This window comes from Helianthus annuus, chromosome 9 (assembly GCF_002127325.2).
Source record: "Helianthus annuus cultivar XRQ/B chromosome 9, HanXRQr2.0-SUNRISE, whole genome shotgun sequence".
In the NCBI taxonomy this organism is placed as follows: domain Eukaryota; kingdom Viridiplantae; phylum Streptophyta; class Magnoliopsida; order Asterales; family Asteraceae; genus Helianthus; species Helianthus annuus.
In genome coordinates, this window is record NC_035441.2 from 178,362,472 (window position 1) to 178,386,621 (window position 24,150).

The 24,150-nt window shown below is 33.3% G+C and overlaps 2 protein-coding genes and 1 non-coding gene across 6 annotated transcripts; all 3 read right to left on the reverse strand.

Moving 5' to 3' along the window:
• Positions 1 to 362: 362 nt before the first annotated feature.
• Positions 363 to 3,098, reverse strand: LOC110879807 (probable inactive poly [ADP-ribose] polymerase SRO5). 3 transcript variants are annotated; one of them, XM_022128337.2, is made up of 4 exons: positions 2,121 to 3,098; positions 931 to 1,342; positions 766 to 861; positions 363 to 621 (listed from the first exon to the last, which is right to left on the reverse strand). In XM_022128337.2, exons 1-4 carry the CDS (start codon positions 2,660 to 2,662, stop codon positions 577 to 579), a joined length of 1,095 nt encoding a protein of 364 aa, XP_021984029.1. In that variant the 5' UTR covers positions 2,663 to 3,098; the 3' UTR covers positions 363 to 576. The 3 variants fall into 3 exon arrangements, with proteins under 3 accessions (XP_021984029.1, XP_021984030.1, XP_021984031.1); XM_022128338.2 differs by having other exon boundaries at positions 363 to 603; positions 2,121 to 3,097; XM_022128339.2 differs by having other exon boundaries at positions 363 to 600; positions 2,121 to 3,095.
• Positions 3,099 to 3,993: 895 nt separating this feature from the next.
• Positions 3,994 to 4,065, reverse strand: TRNAP-UGG. Its single transcript has one exon. It is a non-coding gene; the product is annotated as a tRNA-Pro (tRNA).
• A 72-nt stretch (positions 4,066 to 4,137) lies between these two features.
• LOC110879806 (pantothenate kinase 2) lies at positions 4,138 to 12,621 on the reverse strand. Of its 2 annotated transcripts, none has more exons than XM_022128335.2 (23): positions 12,368 to 12,621; positions 11,760 to 12,061; positions 11,420 to 11,632; positions 11,305 to 11,327; positions 11,082 to 11,198; positions 10,854 to 10,973; positions 10,666 to 10,760; positions 9,960 to 10,053; positions 9,097 to 9,228; positions 8,763 to 8,875; positions 8,486 to 8,678; positions 7,540 to 7,748; positions 7,397 to 7,441; positions 7,243 to 7,291; positions 7,069 to 7,151; positions 6,466 to 6,582; positions 6,314 to 6,377; positions 5,431 to 5,577; positions 5,193 to 5,351; positions 5,035 to 5,118; positions 4,751 to 4,945; positions 4,577 to 4,648; positions 4,138 to 4,439 (listed from the first exon to the last, which is right to left on the reverse strand). In XM_022128335.2, exons 2-23 carry the CDS (start codon positions 12,016 to 12,018, stop codon positions 4,350 to 4,352), a joined length of 2,673 nt encoding a protein of 890 aa, XP_021984027.1. In that variant the 5' UTR covers positions 12,019 to 12,061; positions 12,368 to 12,621; the 3' UTR covers positions 4,138 to 4,349. The 2 variants fall into 2 exon arrangements, with proteins under 2 accessions (XP_021984027.1, XP_021984028.1); XM_022128336.2 differs by having other exon boundaries at positions 11,760 to 12,050; positions 12,368 to 12,548.
• Positions 12,622 to 24,150: the final 11,529 nt, after the last annotated feature.

Here is a 24,150-nt window from a genome sequence, read left to right on the forward strand (position 1 = left end):
CACACCCCTATACATAGAATATATACACACACATTTTAGTCCATCCTCCCATTTTTACACCTCCATCCTCATTGCCCCATCCTCCTGCCCATCCTACGTGTCGCTTACGTGACAGACCATCCTTCAAGGGAGGACCATCACCATACCGTGTAGCCTAACAAACCATATAACTACTTCATCTAATACTTTAAATTCCTTGTGTTTCTAACATTGTGTACTTTTTCAAGTATAAATTGTTCATTTTTTCAAGTAAATGAGGGCAACAACCTCAACTGTTTGTTACAGTCTAGGTAAACCTATACCAACAATTGATGATGATAAGAATTTCCTAGATCATGTTACATATAATCACATACATCCTAAAACACGCAAGAAATAATAGAAGTAATAGTGAATGTATTCCATCTGAAACATAATATTGGCATCAATTTCTACTACTTAAAAGTATAGAAGGTACAAACATTAGTGTGTCAATGTAAAGTGTAACCTATCTAAAAACAATCTCCGTTTTGGTTTTCACCCTCATTCTTCTGCTCATACTGGTATTATATGTATCAGGTATGTGACCGCAACTTTTTAACCGGATCGGTTACACCGCCTCTGCTGCCAAAAATCGAAATTCTTGAATTCACACACAAAAAAACATCATCAAGCTACTGATTGTATTTTAAAGATAGGACTATGTTCAAGCATGTTATATTCTTGATCACAATTAACAGTTTCCAACAAGAAAAATCTTTTAACTACAAGAAAATGAATGCGTACCTGCTCGTTGAAATTTTTTAGAACCGTTAACAGCAACCTATCCCCAGTGATTTTTCTGATTCCTCGTATCATATCACATCTAGGGATCTTATGCTCCTGTTAAACCATAACAACATTAGATCAAGAAACTGGATATAAGAAAGTATATAATTTGTTGTCACTTACAATGTAGCTTCGTCGGAATTGTGTTATCTCCTTGATAGCTTTAGGGGGCAAAATCTTGGAAAGTGCTGCAATGAGTTCTGGAATTGGGATCCAAGGGGAAATCGGTTTCTTGACACAAACAGGAACTCCATCTAGTTTAGGCACTTGATCACATTCTTGAAATGGCTGACTGTTCATGCTCGTTAGCGTCTTGAAACTTATGACGAATTCGGGTAATATATGAGTGTTCATCTGACTGCTCCACACGATGTACTTCTTAGGAGACACCAAATCATCAACACCTGACTGAAAATCCTCGGAACTCGGATGCGATTGCTTAGATCCTCGACTCACAAGCTCTGTTTTCCCCAATAACACGCGGCAAAGCAAGATGTGTTTGATTCCATCTTCATCAGGAATTGCAGACTCCACACTGTTCATAATAAGCAATCATTATCAAAATATATTCTACCAATAAACCAAAACTAACATCAAATCCTATTGTTAAGGCTATGCCACTACAAACAACAACAATCGTACCCGGTAAATCCCACAAATAGCAATGGCATTGGTACAGTATTCGTACCCGTACACGTACCTTTACCGAGAATACCGGTACTGAATTTGAACAAACAGGTACGATACCCGCTTCGGTACCACTTGGTTTTTATTTTAGTTTTTGAGCACTCGTACGGGTGCTAAATAGGTAAAATTGACACGATTAAATAGGTAAAATTCGGTACCAATACTCTTGGGCTTGCTTTGATGATGGGAAGGCCATCGGTACGTTACGGGTACTAGTATTTAGAAAAAAAATAGTACGGGAATTTCAGTACAATACCTGCTTTGGTACCACTTGGTTTTATTTTAGTTTTTGAGCACTCGTAGAGGTGCTAAATAGGTAAAATTGGCACGATTACTAATATAGTACGAGTACAATAGGTAAAATTCGGTACCAATACCCTTTTCACCCGTACCCGTATCGATACCAAAAGTACCGAATACCAAAACAATAAAACTGAATACCAATACATGTACCGAATAGCTAAAATCAGTACGTTACGGGTACTAGTATTTAGAAAAAAAAAATTGTCCATCCCTAGTCTGGCCTAGCAACGATGAGTCAATAACAAAAACAGTAGACAAGCAACCAGACCTAAAGAAGAGCTACAAAATAACAAAAATAAGTTTAGGAATTAAGATCAACTGACCTTTCAAGAGGAGAATGATCAGCAGAAAGCACAATTCCATGATCAAACAAGCCATCCTTGTTAATATTATCATACCCAAATCCATGTAAAACAATCTTATTAATCTCATCCTTTGATCCACCAAACCAAGCATACTTAACATTAGCATCACCACCATTCCTCTTCTCCACAGCTTTCACAAAAATCTGGAAACTACTAATCCTTGCTTGACTAATAACACTAGCATTAAACATGTTCCTATGAATATACTCAACTCCAACACCAATCCCAATCTCACCCAACCTATTCACAAACTTCTTCCCAATAATTCCACACAATTTATCACTCTCATCCAACCGTACCAATCCATTTATTCCAATCAAATCATGCTTCTCCACACTTGGGCCTCCAGAAACACCACTCTCGCAATCAGAAACCTCACCCTCATCTTCAACAACAGGAGTGTAGTAGACACCGCCTCCTTTGCTTCCGAAACTCGACGAAACTTCTTCTTCTTCAACGTCGTTACGCACTCTCCGATGATCCACCAATAAATGTGACATTGTACAAAGTATACTTAACGTATTAAACCAACCAAAAGCTATGAATGAGTAATTCTACGCGAATCGCTTGAACAAAACGCAGAGCATAAAAATATATCAAAAGAGATTCCAATACCAAACCGACTAGAAACAAAACCACCAATATACGTGTGCATCAATAAAGTTGGGGAAGAATAAACAAACTAATAAGTGCATATATATTACAGGCACGCCAACGGATTCTGTTGAGGGAGAATCAACTGTCTGCATGAGGATTCAGAAATAAATAATAATAGCAGAGGCAGTGCGGCGGAAACTGGTGGCGATGGCCACCGGTATTTATTATAGGGTGGCGAGGCGGTTGAAATAAAGAAACCTTTTCCTCCACGGAATTGCACGCCGTGTGAATTTACCGATGTACCCTTCTGGGTTTCTTGGGAAAGCGGGCACGTGAATTAAGTCGGTTGGTTTCGTGTGACAGGAAAAGACGTGAACTGTTTTGTTTCTTCTTGTTTTGGTAGGTTATTAAAGTGAAAGGACAACTTTAGCCTAACCAATAATAACAATTTTAATAAAATAAACATAAAGATGTCAATTACGTGGATCCACCCACCGTCCACGTCTAGTTATGGGTTGATTTTATCTATAAGAATATAAGATTGGTAGCATAGAGAAGATGGATGTGCCATTCAAAAAAAAAGATAAGATGGATGTTAGAAATACTAATTGAATGATAAATTCTATTTCACGTGTTATTATGTGAAGGATAAATCAATCGAAAGTTCAAAGATAATTGTAACTAGTAATCAGGCCTGCGCGAGTACATCATAAACATCGAATGGATTTGTTTAAGTGTTAGGTGATGCGTTAACCATACGAAAACGCGTGTTTCGACAACCTATATAAGTATTGCGATTGGATCATATCGTAAAACAAATTGAATGTATCTCGTACAATTATTAAACTATATTTAAATTGTGTAGGAATTAGGTTTATTCACGAGCTGGATTCGGGCTAGTACATTAAATTCGAGACAAATCGAGTCGGGCTCAAGATTAAAACAATACGACCCAAGCCAACTCGACTTATATGTCTCAACCAAGTTAAAATCTGACAACATAAAAAGTAAATAAAAAAGACTTAGCAAATAATAACCATATTAACTATGTAGCATTGGCAACAATTTTATTGTAATGTATTTATAGTTTTATTGTATATTCATTATGTTGAAATTATTCTGAAAGCAACCTAAAAATATGAGCTTTGAAGATCTATACAAATAATCTAATCTAATCTAATTAATATTGTATGATAACTGAGTGTATTCAAATAAACATTCTAGTTTGAAAAAAGGGGCATTCCGAGAATCGAACTCGGGACCTCTCGCACCCAAAGCGAGAATCATACCACTAGACCAAATGCCCGTATATTATTGTTTTGGAATAATTGTATACATATTTTATGTTTCTAAGTAATGTAACCAATCTAAGCAACCCTTGCAAGGCAATTAAAGTATATAATTAGAACCAGTTCCGCATAGTTAGTAATAATTTGTGACCACATTCTTGCTTAAAACATGAAATTCTCACGGCTGAAATCGAGCCTTATGATACATAGATACAAGATTCGAAGATCATCGGAAATACAAAAGAAAAAAAAGAGTATAGCATAGCATAGCTTATGAAACACCAAAGATTTCAACTGTCAACTAGCTAGCTGGCTCATATCTGCACACGCAATCGTATATATTCCCTTTAATCAACTTCTCAGCCAACCTTTGATTCTTCACCATCGCAAGCTACACAAAAACATTTTGATCATAACCATCATCACCCAAGCCAAAAAAAAAAAAAAAAAAAAAAAAAAAAAAAAAAAACAGCTCTTCAAGATAAACAAGAAATCTTTGTGAAAATGGCGGCAGGAGCAGGTATTTACCTTCAAAGCATCACATTTAAACCGAGCATTATAGTTGGTATGCAAAGCACGCCCCATCCCTTCCAAAATGACCTACACAAATAAATCATAAACTCGTTCACCAATGTTTTCACAGTAATAAATCCGGATAATTTTTGGCTAAACAACATGGTTTGAAGTTGGACAACCGCATACCAAATCAGCATCTTTGGCAACAGCAGCTAGCTCAGAGCTGACCTGCCTCAAGTCAATGCAGGGACTCCCGCAACCATTTTCAACCACCATTAACGGAGTTGAAGATAACTTCTCACTCGGATTATCTTGAGGATTACTCATTGCATCCATAAGTAAACCGCCAGCTTCAGCAGCTCCACGAAGAATGTCACAATGCTGTCGTTATAACAAAAACAAAATAATTCAGCAAAAAGAAAATAATTATAAATTTTACAAAATCGGGCCGTATAATTTTTTTATAAGACCTTGGCAGCCTCGGCAACAATTTCTGGAAGTTCCATCGCGGTAACATCATTTAGTGCGGGAAGGGAGTTTCCAACAAGCACAACCTGCATAACAAAATTTAATTAGCAAATTTTATAATTTTAAAATTGTAAAGCGTAATTATGTCATTCTGACTCACTTCAGTTCCACGGCGTAGAAGCTCACGGGCCAGGGGAAGCATTCCTAAAACAACATCAGCACCTGAATTGTCCACAAAAAGCAAAGCTCGCTTATGACGAAAAGAGGGTTTCTTGTCTCCAAAACCCATTCTTTCCTTAAACGCATCAAAATCATCCACCTAAAACACACGCACAATTAGATGCGTCATTCTTTTTTTCTTTTTTGTTCATAAACATTTAATATTTAATTGTACTTGCCCGCCATGGTCTTTGCATCTTTTTGCGACTCATTCTATATATTTCAATAATCGTTCCTTTGTGATAAAGATCAACACAAGCACGGGATCCCCAATCGAAGATATTTGCAGCAAGAACGCCTTCTATTAATGTAAGAAGTCTTGTTTCCTGAAAAAGAAGAATTGATTATTTAGCGGGTAATATAAAATGCACTAAAACAAGCAAAACATAAAATATTTTTAGAAAATGTCTACAATTTTGGGAGTAATTAATGATAGGGGGTGTGCACGGTTCGGTTCGGTTAGTAGCATTAACCGAAACCGTAACCGAAGTCATTGGTTAATCAGTTTGGCTTATTCTAGTTAATTTGTTGGGTTTTCGGTTCGATTCGGTTAATTTCGGTTCATAACCAAACCAAACAAGGGCTAATTTTTTACTTAAAAATACATGTAGTGGATGTATAAACACATGAAATGGTAGTATAAAACATGAAATGGGGGTATAAAAGCTAAAAAAATATGAAAATATAAATTGTTCATTAACAGAAACTGTAACCGAAGTCATTGGTTAATCGGTTCGGCTTATTCTAGTTAATTTGTTGGTTTTTCGGTTCGATTCGGTTAATAACCAAACCAAACAAGGGCTAATTTTTTTACTGAAAAATACATGTAATGGATGTATAAACACATGAAATGGATACATGAAATGGGGGCATAAAAGCTAAAATATATGAAAATATAAATGGTTCGGTTCGGTTAATTTCGGTTAACCGATGGTACAAAAAAAAACCGATAACCGATTTTCGGTTAATTTCGGTTTGGTTTCTTCGGTTTTCGGTTCGGGTTCGGTTAACGGTTTCGTTATTGCTCACCCTAATTAATGATACGATGAATTGCTAACATACCTCACTCATACTATCAAGCTCCATTAAAAGATCAGGCAAGACAGCAAGTGATGCCTCATTCTCTCTGCCAAACAATTTAAGTTAAGTTTCAATCAATTGAAATTTCATAAGGGTTTATAGAAAAAACGTTTTAAAAAAAATATAAATAATACCTCTGTTTAATAGTACTATATGCATCAAAAAAGTTGAATTCTCGCAAGCATTCTTCTCTTAATTCAAGAAGATTCGCAAGGCCTAATTTTCCATAAGCAGCAGGTTCTTCCATCAACCTGTAGCATAACAAGGCGTTATGCACAAAGAGAAATTGTAAAGTATAAGTTGTTGGAAAATATTTAATTAACAATACTTTAGGGATATATTATTATAGAGTTAAATGCCATTTTAGTCCCTATGGTTTGGGTCATTTTGTCAGTTTAGTCCAAAGGTTTCATTTTTCGCCTGTGGGTCCAAAAAGGTTTCACCATTACCATTTTAGTCCACAAGGTTAACTTCATCAATTTTTTTGTTAACGAGATGGGAAATTCGGTCATTTTATATGGCCGAATTGCCCTTCTAGTTAACATAATTACATATAAAATGACCGAATTGTCCTTCTCGTTAACAGAAAAAATGGATGAAGTTAACCCAGTGGACTAAAATGGCAACGATGAAATCTTTTTGGACCCTCATGCAAAAAATGAAACCTTTGGACTAAACTGGCAAAATGGTCCAAACCATAGCGACTAAAATGGCATTTAACTCATTATTATATTTACCTTGCCAAATGAGCAGAAAATGCACGAGCAAAGGCATCACCTCTTCTTCTAGCATCATCTGTTCCACCTTCACTCGCCACCGCCTACATATTCCGTAACAATTTTAAATACAAAGTAACATGACTTAAGAAGGTTATTAAAATATAAAACCACATGATTCAAAGTTATGTATACCTTGTCAACAAGGTCTGGTAAATGCTCAGACAACACCGTGAACCAATATCTACAAGAAGATAAATATCCAACGTAGAAAAACAATGATAATCCTTGTATTACTGCCCAAAATATATAAATATTATTAATAATAATAATAACAACAACAACTTACTCAAGCTCATTGGGATCAGCGAGATCAATGGTGTTTGGTTCATAGCTGTAGATAACACCAACTTTACATAAATCAAGGGCTAAAGAGCTAAACTACCTCCATTATGAATATAATATTGTAATTAATGATAATAATTAGCATACGTTTTAGGGTCAGCCAACAAGGGGAAAACTTCTAATGAGGGAACCAAATGAAGAACACCAACGTTTAAATTACTTTCATCACAACGAAGGGCATCTCCTTTTGAAGACGGGGCCTCAAAGCCACCTAAACCAGTAGTTCTCGGGGAAGCCATTGGAACCGGAGCGGTTATTTTAATTCCCTTCCGTACAAATTTCTCCATCCATGATATCTGAAATAAGTATTTGATACAATACCACATTAAATAAACTAGTTTTCAGAAACAAAAAAATATATATATATATCTAATTCTTTAAACAAGTAAGCATGTAATTCCAGAGAAACACATCATGAACTTGTATATACAAATATAATTTAAAAATTATCGAAACGAACATAGGCACATGGTTGAACTTAACATTTCAATGTTTGAATGGAGTTTAGTTTCAGATTATATTATCCACATCATACAAAATTGGAAGTTATATTAAAGGATTATCAACATAACAACACGGTTACAATTGTTCGGTATAGTTAGAAAAGAATCTATATATATGCATACTTGATTGTACATTTATAGCTAAAATATGAAGAACTTTACACAATTTTTTCAAAGCATTGAATACAAAGCTGACTATATTACAACACAAATTCATTCAGAACCCAAACAAGACCATTCCAGTTGTATCATTAATTATACATAGAACGATATTACAAAGATACATATAAAAAGGTACAAATTTTCTCTCACAATTGCTATAGACAAGATTCTGGACCGTGTGTCTGCCCTTCAGAATATATTAACGAAAAGATTTAAATCAAGTTTAAAGTTAAACAATTGGCATCAAACTTAACATGGTTAATTATAATTTAAAAACTACACATCATTTATTAATCCCAGTAAACAATACTATTTATGTTGACTATAAAACATATAACTCATATTATGTTTTGTGACCATAAACTTGCCTTCTCGTTTAAATCCCCAAGTGGGGGCCCATGAATTTTTCCTCCAGTGTACGGAGCACCCATTGGGAATCTTTCGACTAGCTGATGAACCATTAAATCATCTAATCCATGTTTTTCATAACTCATAAATGCACCTAAAGCTCCCAAAAAACCTTCATGGCGCAAAAACATAGCTTCTGCACCTCCTTTTGACCTAAGTCAACACATTGTTACCGACATTCAGGTAAACAAAAATTTTATAAACTTGTTGTGATGGAAAATGATTATAAATTCTTACCAAAATTTAATTGCAAAGGAAATGGTATCCATGGTATAGGCATGGCCCCTAATGAAAAACCCTCCAAAAAATATTCGCTTTATTCCGAGTTGCAAGGCAGTTAAATAAGATATCTGTATAAATAATGGGAAGTCGCTTTACGATACCGTTTTAGGCTATTTCCACCCATGTAAAAAAAACAATGAAGAACAAAAGTTGATGAAAAGAATAACTAACAAATATAGGATCACTTCTCAGGTGATTTAAGATGCTATTTTCAAGGTCTTATTTTAATTTCTCGAGTCGTGTCAGTGTTTATTTTCATACTAAAACAATGTCAATGTATATACCATACCTGCCCTATATTATATGATATCATACGAAGTAGAGATAGAGAAATATCTTCAGGTCTATAGTCTTCAATCTCCTTGTTCTCAGAAATCACCTTGCCAAAACTTGAAGCAATCGTTGATGCGGAAAGTCCAATCTGTAAATAAAACAGAAAATGAAGGTAACTACTTGGAAAAGTAAAAAGCCATAAAACTATGGGGTGTGGGGCGTGGGTTGGGGCGGTGGATTGGGTTCAATGCCGGATACTCCACCCCGGGTTGGCGTTGTGGTCAGTGCTGCCCGCTTGGCGTGGGGTGCTGGCCTGGGGTGACGTGGCTGGCCATGGTTGGCTAGTCTTTGATGACCGTTTGGCTAGCCGTTGGCCAACGGCTATTTAAAAAAAATTTCTTTTAATTATTTCCTATATAAACCTTTCATTTCTTACTCATTTTTACCATCCAAAAATTGAAAAACCACTATCAAACTCCAAAAAAAATATATATAAAATGGATTCTTCAAGCTGATTTGGTAATACATGTTTCGACACTTCCTAGATTCTCTCCAATGAAGATGAAGATGATTGATTTTTTTTTTGGTGATGTAATGTATTTTTTTATTGTAGTTATTTTATATAAATAAAATGTGTTTTTAAAATTACGTTACTAAATTCTATGATTAATATAAAAAAACAAAAAAAAAAAAGAAAATTAGGTGCCACATGGCACCCCAGGCCCTTCCGCACCCCACTTTTTTGGGTGTGGACCGGTGGAGCCCACACCTGCCACGTGTCGAGCAATGCCCCCAACCCAAGCCCCTCCACACCCCATAGTCTAAACTTTTTTGCAACTACGAGTTGCATGAAAATGACATAACATAGAAATCTGCTACCTTTGAGTAATCTAATCCCCCATAAATGTCCCCCACAAGCATGTCTACAGAGCTATTATCTCCCCTTTGACTTAACTCCAGCAGTTCATCGAAACTGTAGAAAATAACTAATATTATTAAATATTAATTCAATATTATATAACTATTAATTTGTAGCATAGGTAGGCTTATTGTGATTGTACTTTATGCTTGAATGGTATTTTGTACAATTTAGACAAAAAATATAACTATTAATTTGTAACATAACTAGACTTAATGTGATTGTACTTGATGCTTTAATGGTGTTTTGTACACTTTAGACAAAAAGGCAAAGTGAAAACATTATAAATTTATATATACGTCGAAACGTAGAACAACTTGAATTTATAACAAAACGTACATAAAAATATGCACGTAAAAATGGTTTCTTTAAACGAAAACGTATTATATTTGACCTAACTCGTCTATAAATAAAGTTTACATCGGAATGTAGAACAAATCATATTTATACCTACCCGCACATAAAATATGCACGTAAAAAATAATTTTTAAGTAAATGAAGTATAGGGGTAAACCGAAACAAAATATTAATAAAAAATTTAATAGGTTAAAAACATTCATAAAACCGTGTCAAGTTTTACGCCCCCGCCGCAACGCGGGGGTACTTAATACTAGTTTCAATTTATTTTCGATCGTATATAAAAAATAGTCAAAAGATAAGACCAACCTTTTGCACTTGGTCAACAGTTTCCCTAATCCCCAGTATGTACCACCACCGACATTTGTCCCACTAACCCGTTGAAACTTCCCATCTCCATCCACCTACATGAACGCAATTTTTTAAAATTGATTACCGTAACTAAGAGCTAAATAAATTTAAAAAAATTAAAAAGATCATATGAGTGATAAAAATACCTTTATCAGGCTCACACCAGATCCAATATTAACAAGAAGATAAGGGTACATATCATTATGGTCTATCTGCACAAACTCTTTATGACCTTCCTTATGAGTGAAAGCTTCATGGCGAATCGCCTGCATGAAGTCAACTTCTTTTTAAAACTTAATTACAAGTATGACTGTATTAGTGTGGACTTAATTAATAAACCGACATACACAATTTACACAAAATAAAAATACCACCTTTAGCAAAAAATTTGCACCCGAAACAAGACAATTCATCTCATCTTCTTTGTCTATTACAACTCCAAGTTTTTCTTTAAATAAATCGGCAAACTTGTACGCCCCACCGCCTGTAGCCTTCGCACACATTCTAATTAGTCAATTGATACAAAGCGTGAATTCTTTAAATATGTAAACATGTAACTACAATGAATCAAGAACATGTATTATATATAGTATGTACCTTGATTACCGCATTGTCATTGTCTGGGATCGGACCAAGAAAAAAAAGTTAAATTAGGTGTGAAGTTTAAGTGAAATGTATACAAGATACGTAACAAAAGAATTAAGAATCACACCTCCTCTATGAAGTTGCTTCGAGTGAATGAATTCTAAACATTCATTAATTTTAGTCGTTTCAAATTTCACAAAATGCAGCCGTCCTCCAAGAATTGGAAAACTCCTTCTGTTACCATTTGTAACACCAAATCTCTCCTTTGTTGACATTTTCCTCTTGTCATTGACTGCTCGATCCTCGTGTCTCGAAAAATAAACCAACTTGATAAGAGATCCTGTTACAAATTTAATAAAAACAGCAAAATTTTCAAAAACACTTATCAAAATCACAGAAAAATAAAAATTAATAAAAAGGGTACTATTTAGTAATAAAAAAAATCGTATTAAAAGCACAAGAATGACCTCCAATGTCAAGTGCCAAATGAGAAATATCATCAGACTGATTAGGCAACAGAATAGTGGGGTCTCTTTCTTCAAAATTCCCTTGAATTGCTGCACCGCTAAGATCAAGCTGCGGTCTTGAACCCGATCGATGAATCGAATTCCCGACAGGCGGAGCCATATCTTTCTCTGTATCTTCTTTCTCACTTATGTTCTGTGCATCCTCATTTATATTGTCAATAGCTTGAGTATCTGATTGGTCCTCTTTTAAACTATCCATTGCTAAATTCAATGCTACCACCTTATTTCCACCTAACCACCTCCTAAACAGGTCAATGTCAAAATTGGGTTCCTCAATTTCATCGATACATAAACAGACAATTCTCAATTAATTCAATAAATGTTCAACTTATATAAGCATTTATAAAAATCAATACACAATTCATCATACCCACATGGAAATTAATAATCTAACAGTAAAGAGTAATTAATAATGGGCGCCTAAATTTGACTTTTCAGAAATATAAAAGAAAAATGAAGATTAACCCAAGAAAGCAACAAATTGTGCGGCGTTAAGTGAATGAATTTAATATTGAGCAAAGATTTATAAATGATAAAAGAAATCATACCCAGAAACACGTTTTGGGTGAACAACAAATCAGTAGTTGAGAATCTTGGATGATTTTGTTGTTGAAATCTTCAAGGGTATCGAAGCACTTCGCTTAACGCACGTATCTTCACAGTGGAGCAAGACTGACTTTGGGATTTTAGGATCTTGAAAAATCTGAATCTTTGAAGGGATATAAAATATAAAAGAAAAAAGAAATCTAAAAGGGTAAATGACTGAAAGTCTGAAACAGATTGCGTAAACTACATAAATGGTACTCCGACTAATCCCAAGAGGCAACTTATGCTTTCATGCTTAACAAGGGTGAGCGGAGTTGGGGCGGTAAACTTACCCGGCACCGATTAAAGACCACCGCCAACCTTTTGCCAACAAAGCTTTACCATTTTTGGATTCAATTTCGGTGAACCTTCACCGATTCGGGGGAGAGAGATGGGTGTGTGGTGAGCCTCATCCCTTCTCAACCAATCACACATTTTTCCGTTTTTTTTTTTTTTTTTAAATAGTTTACCTAAACCCCATTAGGTAAACCACCGCCAACGTTTTTGAGCATTAGGTAAATATTTTAGGTGACTTGACATGGCACTATATGATTGGTTGAATTGGGAGTTTACCTAATACCGTTAGGTAACTACTCCCTTCACCCTAACCTGATTCCTATAATAAGATTTTTCGTGTGAAATAGTGAGTATAAAAACAACGTTACGAAAATTCACATCAAACTTATATAAAAATAACTCGCGTGGAACGTTGATATAAAAGCAAAACCCATAAAAATCACTTAACTAATAACTCGCGTGGAACGTTGATATAAAAGCGAAACCCATAAAAATCACTTAACAAAAAAATTATTAAAAACTTTAAATGATAACTTTATTATTATTAAAATTCGAAGGTTGTAGTGTAAACTGGTTAATGAAAAAGGAAAAAATTAACAAACTAAATTATAAAGGAGTGTAAACAAAAATTAAACTAAAGTGTAGGTAGGAAAATAAACCAACTAAATTGTGATGGGTGTAAACAAAAAATTATATTATACTAAAGTGGATGATGTAAATAAAAAAAGAAAAACATATTTCTATTAAAAATATGGGCCAAATGTTAAACTTTTCAAAGATGAAGGGATATAAAAGAACTAATAAGTAAAAGACAAAAATTCCACCATTCTTAAGCACCCTCTCTTATTTATGTTTATATATAAAATATAAAGTAAACTGTAATAATAACTAGTGGGTTACAGCCGCGATTCATGGCGGGGTGACCCGATTTTTGATTCGATATAGCAGTCGAAAGAGAAAGCTTACAAAATAAAGTTGTGGTAAGTACAAAAGTATGTCGACACGTGTTTTACATCGACCGGAAAACTCGATTACAAAAGTCCTGAGAAAGTTAAAGGGTTGTCAGTGTCAATGCTAAAAGTTGAAAAATACAAAAAAAAATTATGTCGAAATATAAGTCAACTTAAGTTTATATCGACACGTAAATAAAAATAAAGACGTAAAAGTCGATTAGAAAGTATTTAGAAAGTTAAGAGGTTGTAAGAGTCAACGCTGAAAATTAAAGGTTAAAAGTAAAGAAAAAAAAATCACCAACTACAAAAGTATTTAGAAAGTTAAAGGGTTGTCTGTGTGAGTACTGAAAGTTGAGAAAACACAAAAAAAAATATGTCGAAACATAAATCAACTTAAGTTTATATCGACACGCAAATAAAAATAAAGACGTAAAACTCGGTTAAGAAATATTTAGAAAGTTAAGGGGTAGTAAGAGCTAATACTGAAAGTTAAAGGTTAAAAGTAAAAAAAAAAAGATAAAAAGACAAAGTCAAAGACCCAAAAAAAAAAAAAAAAAAAAAAAAATTATTGTAGCACTATTCATCCCAATGTTTCAAATTAATACATATGAAACAATAAGGGGGCTGACCAGTCAGTATAGTGCTTAACCGTTCAGAGACAAACGTCTTACCAATTCAGATAAGAGGTTTTAATCATTCATCGGTATAATGCTTAACAATTCAGAGGCAAATATCTGAATCATTCAAATATCTGTTTGCGAAACAAACAGCCTGAACCATTATATGTTGAATCAGTAAAATGTTTGAACCATTAAAAACCCATTAAAAGATAAGCAAACAGTCTCTTACAACATATAGTACAACTTTTTTTCCTTTTATTACATTAGATTAGAAAATATCTTCTTAGTTTTATTTTATTTACTAGTAAATGAAACCCCGCGCGTTACGGCGGGTGATAACTTGATTGGTTTCGGTATATAATAAACGACGATTTCGATGTATAAATATACGAAAGAGAAAAATAAAAAAATAATAATAAAGTCGTAACTCTTTTGTTTGATTTTAGTTAGATAACTACATGTAACAACATTTCTTATGAAAATAAATTAATTAAATATAAGTTAAATAAAAGAAGAAAAAAAAAACATTAGATAATATAACTCTTAGTGCACTTGTTATAGCAAATAAAAAAAACATCATAGTCGTGTACTCGATTGGTTTTGACGCTTATCATAGCAAACGAAAGAGAACAAAAATTACTACAATCTTGTACTCGGTCGGTTTATAACAAATGAAAAAAAAAAACAATCAAGAAAATATAGTCTTACTGAAACAATATGGTTTTCAAAAAAAAGGGGGAACGATTAGGTGAAGGGAGGAGGAAATTTTCCATAAGAGACAATGGTGGTGGGATTCGAACTCTAATTCCTATGACATTCATGTAGCTAACAACATGCTAACTGGACAGCCACCAAATTTGAATTAATGTTCCAAATTCAAAATTTATGAAGAAGACAAAAGAGGTGAAACGAAGGTCGGTAGCATCACCGACCTTTGTTTTTAATATATATATAATATATGAATTATGCATAATACTTCAAAGTTGTTTTTTTCTAAGATATACTAGTTTAAGAACCCGCGAGGTTCGCGGGTGGACTAAAACACAAATGAATAAGTTTAATTTATTGAACTAATCGTTTGAATTAAATAACCGTTCAAGTAATAATAAATTAGTAAACTACAATGAGACAAATAATTTAATATCTCGAGATACATGATGATGCAAATTTGTGTAATATTGTGTTTATGGAAGATAATGGATAGCGAATTATAAGTCAACGTACTTTTTATTTATGTATAATTTTAGGTTAATATTTAAGTGTGTGTATGAGTATACATGTTTTGTATTACGTTAACAAAATTGATTAAAAAACAAAAAAAATAAACTTTAAATGACTTCAAAAAAATGTTATGGATCATTTTAGAGAACAGTTACATGGAATGAATGATCGAACGATGAATGAGTACATGGAGATCACAAGTCACGAAATACTTCTTTGTAAACTACATTTGTCGTTTTATTAGTAGGTTTGCCGTCATTGTCCAAAATCAGAAGTTTAACTCCTTGTCTGGTTTTAACTCTCGATAAAGCAACATACAGCTGACCGTGGGTGGCTTAACACCAACTAAACACATATTTGGACCAAGTGAAGTATAATAATCACACACCTATTTGGACCAAGTGCATCTGCAAGATCTCCCAACACTACTACTGCTCTCTCACCATACACTCATCTCTCCAACACCCAAATGCAAAAAATGGGTTATTTCAAAAATTAACATTTTCTATAATTATATGGAACATTGATTATATTAACATCTTGTGTAATAAAAAATATGTCGGTTTCGAATATGGGTCAATAAGAAAAAGTCAGCATTTACCCCACATCTAACCATAAATTGACACACTAATGTTGATATCATTAAAAATGTTTTCTCTTTAAAAGTTAAAATAGTTAATATAACACATCACCAAATTAAACCTTATATTTATACCATGAAAAAAGAAACAATCTTCGTTCAATGCTAGCATACTTGATGCTAGTTAGTAATGAATCCAAACCTCATTCGTTGAAATAGTATAAATTTTATTTAACACATTAACTAATTATATATATCACAACATTTAGTTTAGCAAACTAATTGTAATGTTACAGTAAGTAATAAGTATACTTGGTGATCAAAATTATTACCAACTACACATATTTGACCACAAAATCAAATAATGGAAACAAATAAGATGAATTAAGTGCACATCAGTCCCTAATAGACATGTCATATGAGAATTCAAATAGAAACATAATTTGAGGAACCAATTCTATAGTCCTCACACGCTAGGTCCTTTTACACTAACCCAGTTAAAAATTTCAGTTAACTCTAGTCATGTGCATTGCACATGAGGGCAATTTGATCATTTTAAGCATTAATAATACATATATGATAAGAAAAAAAAATAAAAAACTTCAAAATAATTAATTATTTAGGATAAACAATTCTCGACTACAACAGAAAAGGGCCAGTGATGAAGTAACATACTTGTTTGCAGGTAATTAGAATACGCGATGCATGTCTTATAAATTACATTGACAGTTTAAATTCTAAATAAAGATAAAACAATATTAAAACGATCTTGTCAAATCGACCCAACAAATAACATGGAAATAGTGTGTAAAGCCAAAACCAAGAGTGGCACACAAAGGAATCACCTTATTTTTCAAAATGAAAATACCAACTATAATGATGAATAATAGTGTTAATCACGGCGGGATGTTTATACAACCAGTTTGCCAAAAAAACATGTATTAAGCATTTAAATTCCAAAATAGTACACGTTAAGGTACCAAGCATGTGAATATGAAGGTTATAAAAGATATTTTCATATTACATTTTTCTAATAGCACAGGAGACCAATTTCATTACTCAAATTCTTTAGCCAATAGCTAAAAGACCGGTACATACATCACATAACTTGTTCAAATCACCTAATACATTCACACCCATATTACACCAGTATTTTTATATTAATGCTTTCCATCTTTGCTCTATGCTTTAAGCATAAGAAAGTACCCTCGATGTCTTCGACCACTTTTCGCATAAGAGAGTTGAGCCCCCTTTAAGATTTTGATATGTTTGCAGCCCTATTCTTAATCAACATAACCTTAGCAAAAGAAGGTGTTTCGAATCCATACCTGAGTCATATTAGTGGTAGGATTAAGACCCAAATCATCTAATCTGCAGATGGAATCTCACCAGGCTCCACATTATCCTTGCAATGTTGGGTTGTTTCCTGCTAAAAATCAGTCTGTTTCACCCTTTCCACATACACCAAATTATCGTCTGAAAGACTACATAAATGGCTCTTCTCCGTTTGGCCGGGGCCTGGACAAAGCTATGCATATTCACCAGGTCATCTATCTCAAGGATGCATAAAACAACAAATTTACACCAAGAGTTAATAAAGTCCAAAACATGCCGCACAAAGTGACAAAAAAAAGAGATGCTCTGCACTTTCTTCAGCTTCTCGTACACCTTACACCTCGTGGACTTGATGCACACATTTCTTCGGGCCAAATTGATTGTCGTGGCGACCCGATCTAAAGACTCTCAAGGACAAAAAAGTTTACTTTAAGAGAAACCCATTTATTCCATACGAATATGTTACTAAGACTCGAAAAATAAAGCCCATCCATGCGTCTCCTAAAGCTCTGCACCGAAAATTGACCCGAAGCATCCAGCAACCATTTCCACTTATCCTCGCCCATGCTGAAGGAGTAATTTATGATATCTTCCGATAGTCTTTCCAATTCAGCCACTTCTGAGCTAGAGATAGGCTGCTAAACGCATTGAAAAGTCAAGCGAACCACCCCATTTACCCAAGATAAGATACCCAAATTCCACCACAAGTCCAATATGACACTTTTCATGCAAAAAAAAAAAAGAAAAAATTAAAAAAGTGAAAAGGACGGTTTCATAATTCATTACATAAGTTAATAGCAACTAACTGCAACGATTTCAACCGATTCATCAATACATATACCAGTCAAGAAATATGTACCTGCACATTATAGTTTGTAGGCTCCAAGTGCCGGAAACTTAATGCCACTATAGATTGAAAAACATAATGTTGCTTGCTTGTGTGAGGTTCTATTGCTACTTAATTATCAGTTTCACTTTTTTTTTGGTGAATCATCTTCTAAGTTATGGTCAACCTATGTAACTAAATGGATTAAACATGCCAACCCAAACAAAACCCGTATATTGAACGTTTCGTCATTTTTTTAGAGATTCTTTTTTAATTATCATGATTAACACAATAACAAAATTTAAAAATTTCCCTCTTTAGATGGGCGGTTCACCATGGGCATTCGGATCATTCCCTAAGCTTGTTATAGTAGCTAAACAATTGACAATTCAAGCGTTCAAGTTTTCTTGTGTCAAATGTATGTTGTACTCTATTGTCTCACAAATAAAAAAAAACTCAAAGCTCCTGCACTTGTTTATTTACAAAACAATAGCCAAATAACTTTACCTCTGTTGGATCAATCACTCCATCTTCATTCCTTCTACTGGTATGCCTTAGTGCTAGATGTGAAGACAACACTTGAAGGTTCTGTGTGAAACTGCAAAATCTGAGAACCCAACTCTTCATTTATCTGACATTTGAAATGTGTTGGGTTCTGTGTTTTCTTTCATCCATTGCAATCTCTAGCTCTGGCCACACCTAGCTAACGATAATTAGTTAACACCTTCAAATTAAAATCAACAACATTTAAGTCATGTTAAATAACAAAATTCTAATCAAAAGTCGCTTCGCAAATCCATCAAAGAATAGTTGGTCGAAGATAACATATCCAATCAAAAAAACAAACATATAGCTGCTTAAAAAACACCAAATACAGACGTTAATCGCTACGAATTGGACATGTATTTGAAAACAAATGGAGCTCAGAATCATCATAACTCACCTACTCGTTGGAACTGATTAGATTTCGGTGGAACTCAGATTCGTTTGCCGGAAACTGCCGATTTCGCCAATGATTCAATGAATACATATACTAATGAAACAAAAAATCCCTCAATCATACATTAAAAAGAATGACTCAAATAATTAAAATTGAAACTCAAAGTTAAATTTTGAGTGAAAGTTGAATGGTAAACAAACCTGGTCTCTTAGAAATCGTCATTAGAAGTTGTATTTGTGAGATATGTACTTGGTGAAGAAATTTCGTTTATGATTACATAACCTAAAAATGAATTCATATAATAAATTAAATTAAGAAGAATGTTAGCCATAACATATTTTTGGATTGATATTCATGATTTTAACTTGAACATTAAACTTGAGATCAGCCATAACATAAAAAACTTATAAATTAAAAAAAGATTGTTCAGAAATTAAAGATATAGATTACCGTTTTAGAGGCTTTTTTAGGTGCTTAGAATGCACACGACGACCATGAAAAACCTGTTGAATATTGACCAAATATGAGATAGAGTGATGAACCATCAACTTGTTGGACACAATTACGAACCCTAACATCATAAAACCATCAACTAAACAATCAAACAACTAAAACACAAAAACACATCTAATTAAGCTACCTTATGAAGCTGACTATAACTAACATCACCACAATGCTTCGACCAAAATCCACTCAAAGAAACTGCTCCATAAGACGTCGTTCGACAATCAACCGCTAATTCCGGCATCGTTTTCCTCAATCTCTCATCGATTTCTCCATGAATCAATCCTGATTCCAATCTAAACACAAACAGAGGAAATCCCTAAAACGAAGAAACAAATTATATAAGTGAATATTTAATGATTGAACAAAAGGCTATGAAGAACAGTGGATGGATAGACACGTACCTTTTAGAAATGATTGAAAAATAGATGGCAGATCTTCGAGCTTAAACAAATAACATCGATTTTAGGGTTTGAAGAAAACAACGTGCCTGTGTAGTCGAATGAACAACAGAGAGATTAATGGTGATTAAATCGAGATTATGCATATATGAAATACGAATCTTCAAAGAAAGCTTACTTTATGGGTTTAGAGATCGAAAAACCATACCTTGTTACTTTGGATCACAGATCACAAAAGACACGTTCTAGGGTTTGAAGACGGACAAAGGATACGAAGAGGAATCTCATATTACATCATGAAATATGCCGAAAAATACCTGGATAGTTCATGCCTTTGAGTTTAGGGTTTTGAAGTGGAAAAGGTAGAGATATTATGTTGATAATAGAATGCATGTTAAAATTTCAGAACACAGATCTGATGATGAAAAGTACAGAACGGCGAGAGAAAATGTAGAGAGAACAGGTTTTGAATTTTGAGATCAATAAGGAATAGAGAAGAGTTAGGGTATCTGATCAAATAATTAGGGTATCTGATCAAATAACGATGGAAGAAGCTTTAGGAACAGAGAGAATGCGTAACGTCTCCTATTTTTGGAAAATTGAATTGATTGAAGGCAGAGAGTTGAAATTGAAATTAGGATTTAGAGGCTTTTGGTTTTAGCGCCTAAACACAATAAGCGTGGATTGATAGAAAGACACGTGGCTATTAGTAGTTTAAGCAAATGCCAAGTGGCCAAAATTGTTTTGTTTTAATATAAGTAATAGATAACAATATTATAATTATAATTATAATTACGCATACTATATCATAGTTAACCAACTGGGGTAGTCCAGTTGGCCACTGACACCCACCTCTTCCCAGAGGTATCGGGTTCGAGTCTTGGGAGTGGCATATGTCGCCCAGGGTAAGAACTCGGCATGGGGAATTCACCGCGGAGCTAGCTTGTTCGGATAGCGGCTCCCGGAGTGGGATCACTCCGGCGGTTGGGAGGACCGTGCACTTACCCCCCCCCCCTACTATATCATAGTTGTTTAAAGGACCGGTTTCTAAAATATATAGCAATATTATACTATATTTTTAGGAAGTAAGTTTTACGTTGTATTTTTTAAGAAAAAGAAAAGTTTTTTATGTTTAAAAAATATTCTAAGTGAATAAAAAGTCAACAATGTTGACTTTAATTTTTGCCCGTGTTAGTCCTAATTATCATATTGTTTATTAAGAAATTTTCGTCACATTGTCTTGGCCATTGATTTGTATAGATTTGTGAGATATAACCTTGATTTGGCATGTCTTGTGTGTATGTGGGTATATATCTGATATAATTTTAATGTGTTGAGTACAGAAAGATCTGGATTATTAATCTTACTATTTTAATAGTTAAGATTAAGAAAATAACCCAACATAAATAATGGAAAATTATAAATGAATATGAAGACAAAAGGGGAATTATACCCGGTTGTTGTTTTTTATTTAGTTTTATCAAAAAATAAATATAAACTTAAATAACTTTTATATAGTTTATTAATTTTAAAAAAAAGTTGTTCCTCACTAAAGAGAATTTTTTAGTTTTTAAGTTTTATAATCTTCTATACTATATAATAAAAGAAACCATTTTGGGGACACTTGTCATCATATTAGGCCATGTTTTATAGATAAATATTATTTTAGTTTAATCTTTACTAACTAACTATAGATAATCCTTCTACTAAATATTATTTACTTTAATTTCTTATGGATAATTATTATTTAGTTTAATCTCCTTCTCATTTATAATATTATTTATTTAACTAATAGAGTAAGCTACGATTTTGGCCACTGTGGTTATATCACTTTTACTCTTTTAGTCCAAAAAGAATTTTTAACATTTGAGCCACCGTCTTTTTTTCTAATCTTTTTGGCCCCTAACGTCTTTTTTTAACCCTTTTGGCCCCTAACATTTAATGGATGGAGTTAGTGTTATGGGGTTAGAAAAAAAGATGTTGGGGGCTCAGATGTTAAAAAATTCTTTTTTGGGCTAAAAGGGTAAAAGTGATATAACCACAGGGGCCAAAATCGTAATTTACTCTAACTAATATTATATATCATTTATATATTTACAGAGTTTTAAATAATGGGTTAAATTTATTGAGACTTCGTTAACAAATTTTGCTACAACAAAATAATCTATTTATATCAAGCTAAATTTTTATCTATACTATACTATGTAATAAAACATTAATGTGTGACACATGTCGTTCATTGTAGATATTTATTTTATGATTTTCTCGCCTCACTTTCAAACTAACTTTTTTTATTATTTGGTATATAAAATTACGTTTATTTAACTCGTGTAATAAATGAGGTTTTTAAAGATGTATTATTTTATTATTTGGTAAAGAATATTACATTTATTCAACCCGTGTAATACATGTGGTTTTAAAGATATGATTTTTTTATTTGGTATATAAAATTACATTAATTCAACCGGTACAATATGGTTCTTATATATATAACTTTTTATTATTTAACATATAAAATTATATTTATCCAACCCGTGCAATAAATGAAGTTTTTAAAGATATAATGTTTTATTATTTAGTATATAAATTTATTTACTCAACCCGTGTAATACACGGGGTTATAACCTAGTATTGATATATATACACACACGAGACTGAAAATGACATTTTTTAAAACATTATATCTAAATTAGTTTCAATAGTAGACTGATTACATTGGTGCATTTAAGGTATCTAAATCTGAATGAACGTATTAGATAATTATAATGATGCGTCTAATAATCACCTATAATTCAATGGACGCATGTGTCATCACTCTAAAATACATGTGTCACATCTAGGATTCTTCTTACGAAAAATCATATATTACCGTGACCTGTATATAATCGGGTATTTAAAAGCTATGTTCTTCAACCGATATGACCAACATTTATATAGAAAGGATATTTTCAAACCCTATTACTAGCCGGCCATGATTTTGTTATTATGATTTCTACAGAAAGAAAATTATCTAAAGGGAGGGTTCATTTGAAAGAAAAAGTTATTTATATAATTCTTTTTTAAGATCAAATTTTTACATCTAAATACCAACTAACTTGCACATTCAAGATCTGAACTAATACTATTTTGTCACGGCAAATATCATACTATTAGATTACTAAGTCATAGGTAGATATATTATAATTTAACGCTGAAACATTCACTACATTACCTCTTGGTCTACTAGGACAGATCTAAGACCGAAATGAATATGGTAGATAAAATAAGTAAACAAAAGTGCTCACACAATTAATGACCATACAATGATATTGCACTCACAATCCTGCACTCCAGTGGTCTTGAGCTACACTCACAAAGTCACAATCTTTAGTTTGCACAATATAGCATGATATGTGGTAAAATTGTCAATCCTAGAACTTAGGTTTCAATATGATTTATCATCCTCATCCAGGGTGATCTTCGATTTTTGAATGAGCATCTGACATGGCATTTATTCAGTGACGTGACTTCTAGCATGGCTTTTGATTTGTGGCACTTATTTAGTAACGATGTGGTATCCAACGTCAACTAACTGGGTTAGGTTCAGTTAGTTTGGGAGTGACAGAGGAAAATAAGTTGAATATTAGGAGAGACGTGGTACAATTCTTAAGTTGTGAGTGCTATCGGTTAACCGATGAAAGTTGAGGTTATTTAAAGCCAATATTCCAATACACGAGTGTTGTCGTGTAATACTGCAACTAGATTTTCTTTTAGATATTTGCTTGGATTCGGCATATGATGTCCTTCCTTTCATTTGGTGCATCTTTAATTATTCATGGACTTGATCATCTTTTACCAGACATGTTTAGAAAAAGATAAAGCAAAAAAAGGTGAGGGTGAGATCATTTATCCCATATTATATGCACATGGTGCTTAATAGTCAATAGAGGATGTAAATTTCAGCCACAAATAAGATATCTAACCTTAATTTCTAATCTATGTTTTCCAAAGTTATTAATATCCGCAAGTAAAGCATATTTTTGTAGAAAGAAATACCTTTAGTTTGTGGAGGATGACGCATTTTAACATG

Excerpts from the sequence above, each read along its gene's own strand:
- LOC110879807 (XM_022128337.2), bottom strand. The coding sequence starts at position 2,662 with ATGTCACATTTATTGGTGGATCATCGGAGAGTGCGTAACGACGTTGAA. Across the intron at positions 1,343-2,120 it reads GATCATTCTCCTCTTGAAAG|TGTGGAGTCTGCAATTCCTG; the intron begins GTCAGTTGATCT and ends TATTATGAACAG. Across the intron at positions 622-765 it reads TAAAAAATTTCAACGAGCAG|AATTTCGATTTTTGGCAGCA; the intron begins GTACGCATTCAT and ends TGTGAATTCAAG.
- LOC110879806 (XM_022128335.2), bottom strand. The coding sequence starts at position 12,018 with ATGGATAGTTTAAAAGAGGACCAATCAGATACTCAAGCTATTGACAAT. Across the intron at positions 10,761-10,853 it reads CTGGTGTGAGCCTGATAAAG|GTGGATGGAGATGGGAAGTT; the intron begins GTATTTTTATCA and ends GCGTTCATGTAG. Across the intron at positions 10,054-10,665 it reads CTGTTGACCAAGTGCAAAAG|TTTCGATGAACTGCTGGAGT; the intron begins GTTGGTCTTATC and ends TATTTTCTACAG.